At 36.1% G+C, this 13,065-nt stretch overlaps 1 protein-coding gene across 9 annotated transcripts in view; it reads right to left on the reverse strand.

Annotated features, from left to right (window-relative positions):
- The window catches only part of UGGT2 (UDP-glucose glycoprotein glucosyltransferase 2), a 274,442-nt gene that overhangs the window by 145,425 nt on the left and 115,952 nt on the right, over window positions 1-13,065 (reverse strand). For all 9 annotated transcript variants that reach the window (XR_002518478.2, XR_002518477.2, XR_002518481.2 and 6 more), the window contains 3 exons: window positions 7,466-7,589; window positions 7,281-7,379; window positions 5,957-6,051 (listed from right to left, as the gene is read on the reverse strand). Coding sequence is in view for 3 of the 9 variants with exons in the window: in XM_017951367.3 (XP_017806856.1) it covers window positions 5,957-6,051; window positions 7,281-7,379; window positions 7,466-7,589 (318 nt within the window). In the remaining 6 variants the exon portion in view is untranslated. The remainder of the gene's footprint in view (window positions 1-5,956; window positions 6,052-7,280; window positions 7,380-7,465; window positions 7,590-13,065) is intronic.

A 13,065-nucleotide genomic window follows, 5' to 3' on the forward strand; every position in this document is an offset into this window, starting at 1 on the left:
TTGAGTAAATAATGAAATTAAGGCAGAAATATCAAGAAGTACATTGAAACTAATAAGAACAAAGAGACAATGTACCAGAATCTCTGGGATGCAACTAAAGCAGTGTTAATAAAAAAAATTTATAGCACTAAATGCCCACATCAAAAAGCCAGAAAGATCTCAAGTTAACAATCTAACATCTCAATTAAAATAACTTGAGAGCCAAGAGCAAACAAACTCCAAAGCTAGCAGAAGGCAAGAAATAACCATAATCAGAGCTGAACTGAAAGAGTTAGACACACGAAAAACTCTTCAAAAAAATCAACCAATACAGGATCTGTTTTTAGAAAAAATTAGTAAAATAGACCACTAGCTAGACTGATAAAGAATAAAAGAGAGAAGAATCCAATAAACACAATCAGCAATGATACGGGGCATCAGAACCAACAAGTTCTGAAATTGAGGCAGTAATAAATAGCCTACCAACCAAAAAAGCCTAGGACCAGATGGATTCACAGCTGAATTCTACCAGAGGTACAATGAAGAGCTGGTACCATTTCTACTGAAACTATTCCAAAAAATTGAAGAGGGACTGATTCCTCCCTTACTCATTCTACGAGGCCAGCATCATCCTGATGCCAAAACCTGGCAGAAATACAACAAAAAAGGAAAAACTTCATGCCAGTATCCTTGATAAACATCATTGCAAAAATCCTCAATAAACTACTAGCAAACCAAATTCAGCAGCACATAAAGAAGCTTATCCATCAGGATCAAGTTGGCTTCATCCCCAGTATGCAAGGTTGGTTCAACATACACAAATCAATAAATGTGATTCATCACATAAACAGAACTAAAGACAAAACCACATGATTATCTCAATCAATTCAGAAAAGGCCTTTGATAAAATAAGATATCCCTTCATGTTAAAAACTCTCAATAAACCAGGTACTAAAGGAACATACCTCAAAATCATAAAAGCCATATATGACAAACTCACAGCCAATGTCATATTGAATGGGCAAAAGCTGGAAGCATTCCCCTTAAAAACTGGCACAACACAAGGATGCCCTCTCTCACCACTCCTATTTTCTGGCCAGGGCAATCAGGCAAGAGAAAGAAAGAAAGAATATTCAAATAGGAAGAGAGGAAGTCAGATTATCTTTGTTTGCAGATAACATGATCTTTTATCTAGAAAACCCCATCATCTCAGCCCAAAAGCTTCTTAAGCTGATAAGCAACTTCAGCAAAGTCTCAGGATACAAAATCAATGTGCAAAAATCTCTAGCATTCCTATACACCAACACCAACAACAAGTAGGCAGAGCCATCCTATTCACAATTGCTACAAAATGAATCAAATACCTAGGAATACAGCTAACAAGGGAAGTGAAGAATCTCTTCAAGGAGAATTACAAACCACTGCTCAAAGGAAATCAAAGAGGACACAAACAAATGGAAAAACATTCCATGCTCATGGATAGGAAGAATTGACATCATGAAAATGGCCATACTGCCCTAAGTAATTTATAGATGCAAAGCTATTTCCATTAAATATTGATATTCTTCATATATTTAGAAAAAGTGATTTTAAAATTCATATGGAACCAAAAAAGAGCCCGAATAGTAAAGCTAATCCTAAGAAAAAAGAATAAAGCTGGAGGTATCATGCCACCCAACTTCAAAATATACAAGGCTACAGTAACCAAGATGGCATGGTACTGATACAAGAACAGACACATAGACCAATGGAACAGAACAGAGAACTCAGAAATAAGACCACACATCTACAACCATCTGATCTTCAACAAAACTGACAAAAGCAAGCAATGGGGAAAGGGTTCCCTATTTAATAAATGGTGCTGGAAGTGCTGGCTAGCCATATGCAGAAAACTGAAACTGGACCCCTTCCTTACACCTTATACAAATACTGACTCAAGATGAATGAAAAACTTAAATGTAAAACCAAAAACTATTAAAACTCTAGAAGAGAATCTAGCCAATACTATTCAGGACATAGACACGGGCAAGGATTTCATGACAAAAATGCCAAATGCAGTTGTAATAAAAGCAAAAATTGGCAAATGGGATATATTACTAATTAAACTAAAGAGCTTCTGCACAGCAAAAGAAACTATCATCAGAGAGAACACATAATCTATGAAATGGGAAAAAATTTCTCCCATCTATCCATCTGACAAAGGTCTAATATCCAGAGTCTACAAGGAACTTAAATTTACAAGAAAAAAACAAACGACCCCATTAAAAAGTGGACAAAGTACATAAACAGACTCTTCTCAAAAGAAGATATACATGTGGCCAACAAATATGAGGAAAAAGCTCCACATCACTGATCATTAGAGAAATGCAAATCAAAACCACAATGAGATAACATCTCATGCCAGTCAGAATGGCCATTACTAAAAAGTCAAAAAAAGAACAGATGCTGGCGAGGTTGCAGAGAAAAGAGAATGCTTAAACACATTGGGAATAAAAATTAGGTCAGCCACTATGAAAAGCAGTTTGGAGATTTCTCAAAGAACTGAAAACAAAATTACCATTTGACCCAGCAATCCCATTACTGGGTATATACCCAAAGGAATATAAACCATTCCGTTAAATATTACAAGGATACAGAATGTGTATGTTCATTGCAGCACTATTCACAATAGCAAAGACATAGAATCAACCTAAATGCCCATCGATGACAGACTGGATAAAGAAAATGTGGTACATATACACCATGGAATACTATACAGCCATAAAATGGAATGAAATCATGTCCTTTGCAGGGACACGGAAGGAGCTGGAAGCCATTATCCTCAGCAAATTAACACAGGAACAGAAAACCAAACACCACATATTCTCACTTTTAAGTGGGAGTTGAATGATGAGAACACATGGACAAAATGGCAGAAACAACACACACTGTGGTCTGTTGGGGGTGGGGGGTGTGGGGAGGGAGAGCATCAGGAAGAATAGCTAAGGGACACAGGGCTTAATATCTAGGCAATGGGATGATCTGTGTAGCAAACTACCATAGTATACGTTTATCTGTGTAACAAACCTGCACATCCTACACGTACTCTTAAAAGTTGAAAAAAGGTGGTGACAGTGTTTTTGTTGTTGTTGTTGCTGTTTTCCAGATAGTGGATAGGAAGCAGTGTTAGCATGCCTCTCCCACTTGGAAGGACAGAATAGTGGGTAAAGATTCACACTGTGACTTTTTTTTTCCTCAGGAGCACTACACGATGTTACAGAAAAATACTTATTCAGAAAAGAACCATAACTGGCTAATAAACATAGAAAAAATGTTCCATAAACAAATCAAGAAGACAAAAACAAACCCATTACAGAGTGAGCAAAGGATATGGGCACTTCTAAGAAGAAGACATACAAGCAGCCAACAAACATGAAAAAATGCTCAATATCACTACTCATCAGAGAGATGCAAATCAAAAACACAATGAGATACCACCTCATACTAGTCAGAATTGGTATTATTAAAAAGTCAAAAAATAACAGATGCTCGCAAGGTTGCAGAGAAAAAGGGAATGCCTAAACACAGTGGGAATGAAAATTAGTTCAGCCACTGTGAAAAGCAGTTTGGAGATTTCTCAGAGAACTAAAAACAGAATTACCATTTGACTCAACAATTCCATTGCTGGGTATATATCCAAAGAAAAATAAATCATTCTACCAAAAAAGGTACCTGCACTCATGTTTATCACAGTACTACTCACAATGGCAAAGACATGGAATCAACCTAGGTGCCATCAATGGTAGACTGAATAAAGAAAATGTGACTCATATATACCATGGAATAGTACACAATATGTACAGATCGAAATCAATCTACACATTGATTGATAGAATGAGATTCTGTCCTTTGCAGCAACATGGGCTTGGCTGGAAGCCATTATTCTAAGTGAACTAACAAAACCAGAAAATTAAATGCTGCATGTTCTCACTTATGTGGGAGCTAAACAGGGACACAAATATGTGAGTAGACACTGGGGACTCCAAAAGGGGATGGAGAGGGAGAAAGGGGGGCCACGAGAGTTGAAAAACTACCTATCAGGTCCTATGTTTGCTACTTGGACAACAGAATCATTAGAAGCTCCGAGCTCAGCATCACACAATATGCCCATGTAACAAATCTCCACATGCACCCCCTGAATCTAAGCTAAAAATAAATGAAGTCATATTGAAAGAAAAAATTTCCCTGTAACTACTTATCAAATAAATACAAATAAGAAGCCATCTTTGGCCAGGCACTTTGGCTCATGCCTGTAATCTCAGCACTTTGGGAAGCTGAGGCGAGCTGATCACTAGAGCTCGCGAGTTTGACACCAGCCTGGATGACATGGCAAAACTCCCATCTCTACAAAAAATACAAAAATTAGCTGGGTGTGATGGCATGCACCTGCAATCCCAACCTGCCCGGGAGGCTGAGGTGGGAGGACTGCTTGAGCCCAAGAGTTGGGTGCTGTGGTGAGCCGAGATCACACCATTGCACTCCAGCCTCGATGACAGAGCGAGACCCTGTCTCAAAAGAAAAACAAATAATAATTTAAAAAAAGAAACTATCTTTGTTTTTTAAATTGGCAGAAAGAATTAGGTATAACAAAAATCAAGGCTTTCAATACTGTGATGTGACAGATCCCCTCAAAAACTATGAAAATTAACAGCCATTTGGAAAGTCATTTCTTAAAAATTATCAGGAGTCTACAAATGTTAACAACTCTTATGTTCAGTACGTTCTTTTCTCCACTGACTAATTATTGGGGTCTCACTCTATTACCCAGGCTAGAGTACAATGGTGTGATCACAGCTCACTGCAGTCTCAAACTCCTGGGCTCAAGTGATCCTCCCACCTCAGTCTCTCAAATAACTGGGACTACAGGTGTGCATCACCACATCTGGCTAATTGTTTAAACAAAATTTTTTTTTTTAGAGACAGAGCCTTGTTCCGTTGCCCAGACTGGGCTTGAACTCCTGGCCTCATGCAATCTTCCCATCATATTAAGTGAGGGCACTTAAGTAACACCAAAAAGAAGTCTATGTGGCAATGGAATGAAGCACTCTGCTAAAAGCCAATGAAACACTGAGGACTCCTGCAGTGGCATGTAAGTGAGTCATTTTAGAAGCTTGTCCTCCTGCTCCAGTGAAGCCTTCGGATCACTGCAACTATAACCAAAATCTTAACTATAGCCTTATAAAAGAATCTAAGGTAGAACCACTCAGGTAAGTTGCTCCTAAATTCTGGAACCTCAGAAACTGTTAAGATAAATGTTCATTGTTTACTACCAAGTGGTAAACAAATTTATACAGCAATAAATTTATACTTAGCTAATATAAAAATAATTTCATAAAATATTTTGGTTTATGCTTCTTAAGTATTTTATCTATATAAACATATGTTAACTTAGAAATACAGACAGTTATGAAACACTACTTTTATATACAGAAATGTATACTCTTGAAGTATACTGGTTTATAATTAATAACAAGACATTTAATGTTGACTTAAGGCTTAAAATAGTCTTCATTGAAATAAATTTACTTAGTTTTTCTTAAAGAATCAGGGAAAGAAAGTGCTGCTTAATTATGTGACCAAAAATTGCTATTACTAGCTATTGTTGGTAAATAGTGGATTTCGGGTCACTGAAGTGGTGGTAGGGTCTAGAGTTATTTACTTTGTTTAATACCCTATCTGTAATCGATATGAGGTATTTGTATGTCTGATCACAAGGGCTACCAGAGAATATATGTCACAAGTCATAAAAAACAGGTAGGTTTTTCTTTTTCTGAGCAAAGTTACCTATTTTACATGAAGACTAAATCTGAATTCCTTCCTTAGTCTACTTAATTAAAACATCAACATGGAGGGGAAAATATTTAAAGCATGTTCTTCATATTGCTTTCCTTAAATTGAAATAAATTAAAACTGTTGGTAAGAATATCTAGGTACTCACCATGTGCTTTAATGCATTAAAAAGAAGTTTTCTCCCAGAAGGCTTATCAAAATCTGCAATAATCCAGAGAGTGACTGCAGAAATTTTACTGTCATCTGAAAGTTTCAAACAGTTTACTCAAATTAACTTTTTTAAAATAAAACAAAAGCAGGGGAACACATTAAAAAAAACCAAATATATTAAAATAATATTTCTGAAAATTAGCAAAGATTGTTAAAATTTTATGTGTGAATGTATATATGCATGTACATATATATACATACAAAATAAATACATATAAAATTACATATAAAAACGCTACAAGGGTAATTCATTATACAAGCGTATATAAAGCTTCCAGCTAGAAGAGTAACTCATTATATAAGCTTACGTAAAACTCCCAGTGTTGGTAAGCAAATCTGCCTTCTAGCTACATTTGTTAAAAAAAAAAAAACATTTATATCCCACATATATGTAAAACCATAACAATCAAGCTTACCAGTAGATACAGAAAACAGCAATATGTAGCCAGACTCCTTTATGAACATAAAATCATGGAATCTGTTAGACAGTAATCCAGGAGCCATCTGGTAGAAACTCTGATTTAATCTACAGCATTTACAAGAACTGGTTGTGTGGCCTTTGCTTTAAATCTCTCTCCTATATAAAAGTTTGCCCCTTACAACACAGTTCATTCCATCTGTTTAATGCACTCTGTTAGAAAATTACCACTTCTCTACTGAGACCAAAATCAGCCTTCTTTAATCTTTTACTCATTGGCTCGTTTTTATTTCTAGAGCAAAGCAGGCCAAACAAAACAAAGCAAAACAAAAACCAACCAAATTTGAATTATATTCATCTATCTGAATAGTTAATTGTACCCTAACAAATCTATAGTCCCACAGCAGACTTCTCGGTTTTGGCTAAATCTTTTTCCCAAGTGTGTTACTGTCTTGGTCTCCTCTCTTCTGGTTGTAACCCCTACCTTAAGCAAAACATTGCATGTTATTTAATCAGAATGCAGAAGAATTATTATCTTCTATGATGTGGTAATTGTACTTTATACATTATAAGATAGTTTACATAGTACTGAAAAGATTTTATTCTTTTCTTAAAAAGGTGAAAATTGTTTACTTTAAAAAAGGCAAAAATAAGATAAAGCTAGAATAGATGGCATTGTTTTCTCAGCACACATTAAATACTAAAAAATTCACGAACTCTAAAATTGAAATCTAGGCTTCTACTCAAAAATAAAAACATATTAAAATTTATTATACAACTGCCTGATGAAAATTACAAGTTCCTATCACTTTAAGAATTCAGGTAAATAAAATATGCTTATTACCGTCTTGGGTTAAATAATACATGTTCTTCGCAATTACAGCACTCTTATCTTGTGAATCCAAGAAAAAGAAAGTAGAGTAATCTTCAACATCAGCAGTTACTGAAAAATTTCAAATTAAATGTTAAATATAAATAAAGCATTCACAACTCAATAAGCATTTGTAGAACAGTATAGGATTATTTTACCTGATGTAGATATTAAATTGAGGTACTGCTGGTTAGCATGCAAAATCAAAGAATTTATACGGGGTACAACATTATTCCTATCCATTAGAAAATCAATTGCATTCGTGCGATCATTTAACGTGCCCTAAAATAACAAAAATGTTATTTAGATAATATAGGCAATTGATATCCATGTTTCAAAAACTATGCAGATATAAAGATCAAAAATAAGCAATTTAGAATTATTACAATATTTTCTTGTAACAATTACAACTTTTTCCAATTAAGCAATTTTTAGATGCAAATATGCCTAAGATAAATTTAATTGAATATTTTTTTAAAAGAATTCTAGCTTTTATTTTAGATTCAAGGGTACACATGCAGATTGGTTACAACACTGGTGTATCAAGTAATGCTGAAGTTGGGGGTATGACTGATCCCATTACCCAGGTAGTGAGTATAGTACCAGATAGTTTTTCAACCCTTCCCTCTCCCCTCTAGAAGTCCCCAGCGTCTCTTGCTGCCATCTTTATGTCTATTAGTACCCAATGTTTAGCTCCCACTTACAAGTGAGAACATGCAGTGTTTCGTTTCCTGCTTCTGTGTTAGTTTGCTTGGCCTCCAGCTGAGTCCATCTTGCTGCAAAGGGCCTGATTTCATTTTTAATCGCTGCATAGTATTCCATGGTTTATATAGGTACCACATTTTCTTTAACCAATCCACCACTGATGGACACCTAGGCTAATTCTACATCTTTGCTATTATGAATAGTGCCGCAATGAACATACATGTGTCTTTTTGGTAGAACGATTTATTTTCCTTTGGACAGGTACCCAGTAATGGGATTGCTGGGTTGAATGGCAGTTCTAAGTTCTTTGAAACATCTACAAACTGCTTTCCAAAGGGGCTGAACTACTTTACATTCCCACTAACAGTGTATACGCATTTCCTTTTCTCCTCAGCCTCGCCAGCATCTGCTGTTTTTTGACTTTTTAATAATAGCCGTTCTAATTGGTACGAGATGGTGTCTCCTTGTGGTTTTGATTTGCACTTATCTAAGGATTAGTAATGTTGAACATTTCTTTATATGCTTGGTGGCTGCCTGTGTGTCTTCTTTTGAGAAGTACCTGTTAATGTCGTTTGCCTACTTTTTAATGGGGTTATTTATTCTTTACTTGGTTTGCTACTTATGGATACTAGAACTTTGTCGGATGTATAGCTTGTGAATATTTTCTGTATATTCTGTAGGCTGTGTGTTTACCCTGTTGCGAGTTTCTTTTGCTGTGCTCTTTAGTTTAATTAATTAGGTCCCACTTGTCAATTTTTGTTTTTGATGCAATTGCTTTTGAGGTCTTAGCCATAAATTATTTCCCAAGACTGATGTCCAGAATGGTGTTTCCTAGATTTTCTTCTAGAATTCTTACAGTTTTAAGTCTTATACTTAACTGTTTAATCCATCTTGTGTTAAGTTTTGAATATGGTGAAAAGTAGGGGTCCAGTTTCACTTGTTTGCATATGGCTAGCCAGCTATCCCAGGACCATTTATTGAATCGAGGATCCTTTCCCCACTAATTTTTGTCAACTTTGTCAAAGCTAAAATGGTTGTAGGTGTGTGGCTTTATTTCTGGGTTCTCTATTCTGTTCCATTAATCTATGTGTCTATTTTGTACCAGTTCCATGCAACTCTGGTTACTGTAGCCTTGTAGTATAATGTAAAGTTGGGTAATATGATGCCTTCAGATTTGTTCTTTTTCTTGGAATTGCCTTGGCTATTTGGGCTCTTTTCTGGTTCCATATGAATTTTAGAATAGTTTTTTCCAATTCTGTGAATAATGACATTGGCAGTTTGATAGGAATAGCATTAAATCTATAGATTGTGTTGGGCAGTACAATATTTAGTCTTCCAATCCGTGAGCATGGAATGTTTACCCATTTGTTTGTATGATATATGATTACTTTCAGCAGCGTTTAGTAATTCTCCTTGTAGAGATCTATCACCTCCTTAGTTAGCTGTATTCCTAGTTATTTTGTGTGTGTGTGTCTATTGTAAATTGGACTGCGTTCTTGATTTGGCTCTCAGCTTGAATGTTATTGGTCTATAGAAATGCTACTGATTTTTGTGCATTAATTTTGAATACTGAAACTTTACTGAAGTAATTTATCAGTTCCAGGAGTTGTCTGGTGGAGTCCTTAGAGTTTTCTAGGTGTAGAATCATATCATCAGTAAAGAGAGATACTGAACTTCTTTTACTGTTTGGATGCCTTTTATATATTGCTCTTGCCTGATTGCTCTCGCTAAGACTTCCAGTACTATGATGAATAGGAATAGTGAGACTGGGCATCCTTCTCCTGTTCCAGTTCTCAAGGGGAATGTTTCCAGCTTTTGCCTGTTTGGTATGACACTGGCTGTGGGTTTGTCATAGATGGCTCTTACTCTTTTGAGGTATGTTCCTTCAATGCAGTTTATTGAGGGTTGTTTTTTTTGTTTTTTTTGTTTTTTTTTTTATCATGAAGGGATGTTCGATTTTACTGAATACTTTTTCAGCATCTATCAAAATGATCACCTTTTTTGTTTTAAATTCTGTTTATGTGGTGAATGACATTTACTGATTTGTTAATGTTGAACCAACCTTTCCCAGGAGTGAAGCCTATTTGATTATGGTGAATTAATTTTTTGGTATGCTGCTGGATTCAGTTTGCAAGTATTTTGTTGAGGATTTTTCCATCTATGTTTGTCAGTAATAATAGCCTGTAGTTTTTTCGTTGCATGTTTTCCAGGTTTTGGTATCAGGATAACACGGGTTTTGCAGAATGAGTAAGGGAGGCATTGTTCACTCCTTCTTGGTTTTTTGGAATAGTTTCAGTAGGATTGGTAACAGTTCTTCTTTGTACATCTGGCAGAATTCAGCTATAAATCCATCTGGTCCAGGGCTTTTACTGGTTGGTAGGTTTTTTATTACTGTTCAATTACGGAACATATCAGTCCGTTCAGGGTGTCAATTTCTTCCCGATTCAATCTTGGGAGACCAGGAATTTATCCATTTCCTCTAGATTTTCCAGTTTGTGTGCATAGAGGTCTTCTGAGGATCTTCTGTATTTCTACAAGATCAATTGTAATGTCACCTTTGTTGCTTCTACTTGTGCTTATTTAGATCTTTTCTCCTTTTTCTGTTCATCTAGCTAGTGGTCTATCGATCTTGTTTTTCCTTTCCAAGAGCCAATGCTTGGTTTCACTGATCCATTGTACAAATTTTTTGGTCTCAATTTTGTACAGTTCTGCTCTGATTTTAGTTATTTCTTTTCTTCTGCTAGCTTTGAGGTTAGTTCATTCTTGTTTTTCCTAATTCCTCTCAGTGTGATGTTAAGTCATTATTTTGAGATAGTTCTAAATTTTTGAGATAGGTGGTTAGCACTACAAACTTTCCTCTTAACACTGCTTTTGCTGCATGCCAGAGATCTTGGTATGTTGTTCATTTTCATTTATTTGAATTTTTATTATTGTTGCCTTAATTTTTCACTGTTTACCTAAAAGTGATGTCAAAAGCAAGTTGTTTAATTTCTATATAATTATGTAGTTTTGAGAGATGTCCCGAGTTCTGATTTCTATTTTTATTCTACTGTGGCCCATGAGTATGACTGGTATGATTTTTATTTTAAAAAATTTATTGAGATTTGCTTTATGGGCAAGCATGTGCTTGATCTTGGAGTATGCTCTGTATGCAGCTGAAAAGAATAAATATTCTGTGGCTGATGGGTGGAATGTTCTGTAGATGTCTATTAGGTCCAACTGGTCAGTGTCCATTTAAGTCCAGAATTTGTTAGTTTTCTGCCTTGATAATCTAACACTGTGTCTAACATATGACAGAAACGGCAAGGAGCCAGCTAAGAACTTCATGACAGGCTCAAAACCTTATGTACCAATATTAACCCTAAATATAAATGGCCCACAGGCTTCATTTAAAAAGCACACGATGGCAAGCTGGATAAAAAAACAAGACTTGGCTGTCTGCTGTCTTCCTCCTTCCTCAGCCTTTTGAGTAGCTGGGACTACAGGCACACACCACAACGCCTGGCTAAGTTTTAAGATTTTTGTAGAGAGGTTTCATTATGTTGCCCAGGCTGGTCTCAAACTCCTCAGCTCAAGCAATCCTCTTGGATTGACCTTCCAAAGTGGTGGGATTATAGACATGAACCACCATGCCTGGCCTAAATTCTTTGTTGTTTATTTTTGTCTGACTGGGTTAGCTCAATAATAGTGGGGGAGTTGAAGTCTCCCACTATTATTGTGTAGCTGTCTTAAGATTTTTCATAGCTGTGGAAGTATTTGTTTTAAGAATCTGGGTGCTCTAGCGTTGGTGCACATATATTTGGGACAGTTAAGTCTTCTTGTTGAACACTTTATAATTATCTATTGTTGGTTTCAAGTTTGTTTTATCTAAGAATAGCAACTTCTGCTTTTGTTTTGTTTTGTTTGCATGATAAATCTTTCTCCAACCCTTTACTTTGAGCCCATAGGTGTCATCATGCATGGGATGGGTCTCCTGAAGACAGCAGAGAGATGGGTCTTGTTTTTTATCCAACTGCCACTCTGTGCCTTTTAAGTGAGGCACTTAGGCCACTTATATTCAAGGTTAATATTGGTACATGAGGTTTTGATCCTATGTGAAGTTCTTAGCTGGCTGCTTTTCAGTTTCTATCACGTGGATACTTTATAGGTTCTGTGGGCTATGTACTTTAGTGTGTTTTTGTACCATTCTTCCATTCCCTTAAAGAGCTCTTGTAAGGCCGGTTTAGTGCTAATGAATTCCTTTAGTGTTTGCTTGTCTGGAAAATATTTTATTTCTCCTTCACTTATGAAGCTTAGTTTGACAGGATACACAATTCTTGGTTGGAATTTCTTTTCTTTAAGAATGCTGAAAATAGGCCACTGAGAAGTCTGTTGTTAGTCTGATGGGGTTCCCTTTGTATGTGATCTGCCTTTTTTCCTCTAGTTGCCTTTAAGATTTTTACTTCAGCACTGACCTTGGACTGTTTGGTGACCCTAAGCCTTGGTGATGCTAACTTTGTATAGTATCTCACAGTGTTCTCTGAATTTCTTGTAACTGAATGTCTACTTTACTAGCAAGATCAGGGAAATTTTCTTGAATTATTCCCTCAAATATGTTTTCCTGGTTGTTTTTCTCCTTCTCTAGCAGGAATGCCAATAATTTGTAGGTTTGGTTCCTTTAACATAATCCCGTATTTCTTGAACACTGTTCATTTTTTAAAATTCTTTTTTTTTTTTTTTCTTTTCAGACAGGGTCTCACTCTGTCATCCAGGCTAGAGTGCAGTGGCATGATCATGACTCACTGCAGCCTCCATCTCCTAGGCTCAAGTGATCCTCCTGCCTCAGCCTTTTGAGCAGCTGGGACTGCAGGCATACATCACCACACCTGGTTAAATTTTAAGTTTTTTTGTAGAGAGGAGGTCTCACTATGTTGCCCAAGCTGGTCTCAAACTCCTCAGCTCAAGCAATCCTCTTTAATTAACCTCCCAAAGTGGTGGGATTACAGGTATAAACTATCATGCCTGGCCTAAATTCATTTTTGTTATCTGACTGGGTTAGTTCAAAAGACTGGTT

The sequence above is a fragment of the Papio anubis genome, chromosome 15 (assembly GCF_008728515.1).
Source record: "Papio anubis isolate 15944 chromosome 15, Panubis1.0, whole genome shotgun sequence".
In the NCBI taxonomy this organism is placed as follows: domain Eukaryota; kingdom Metazoa; phylum Chordata; class Mammalia; order Primates; family Cercopithecidae; genus Papio; species Papio anubis.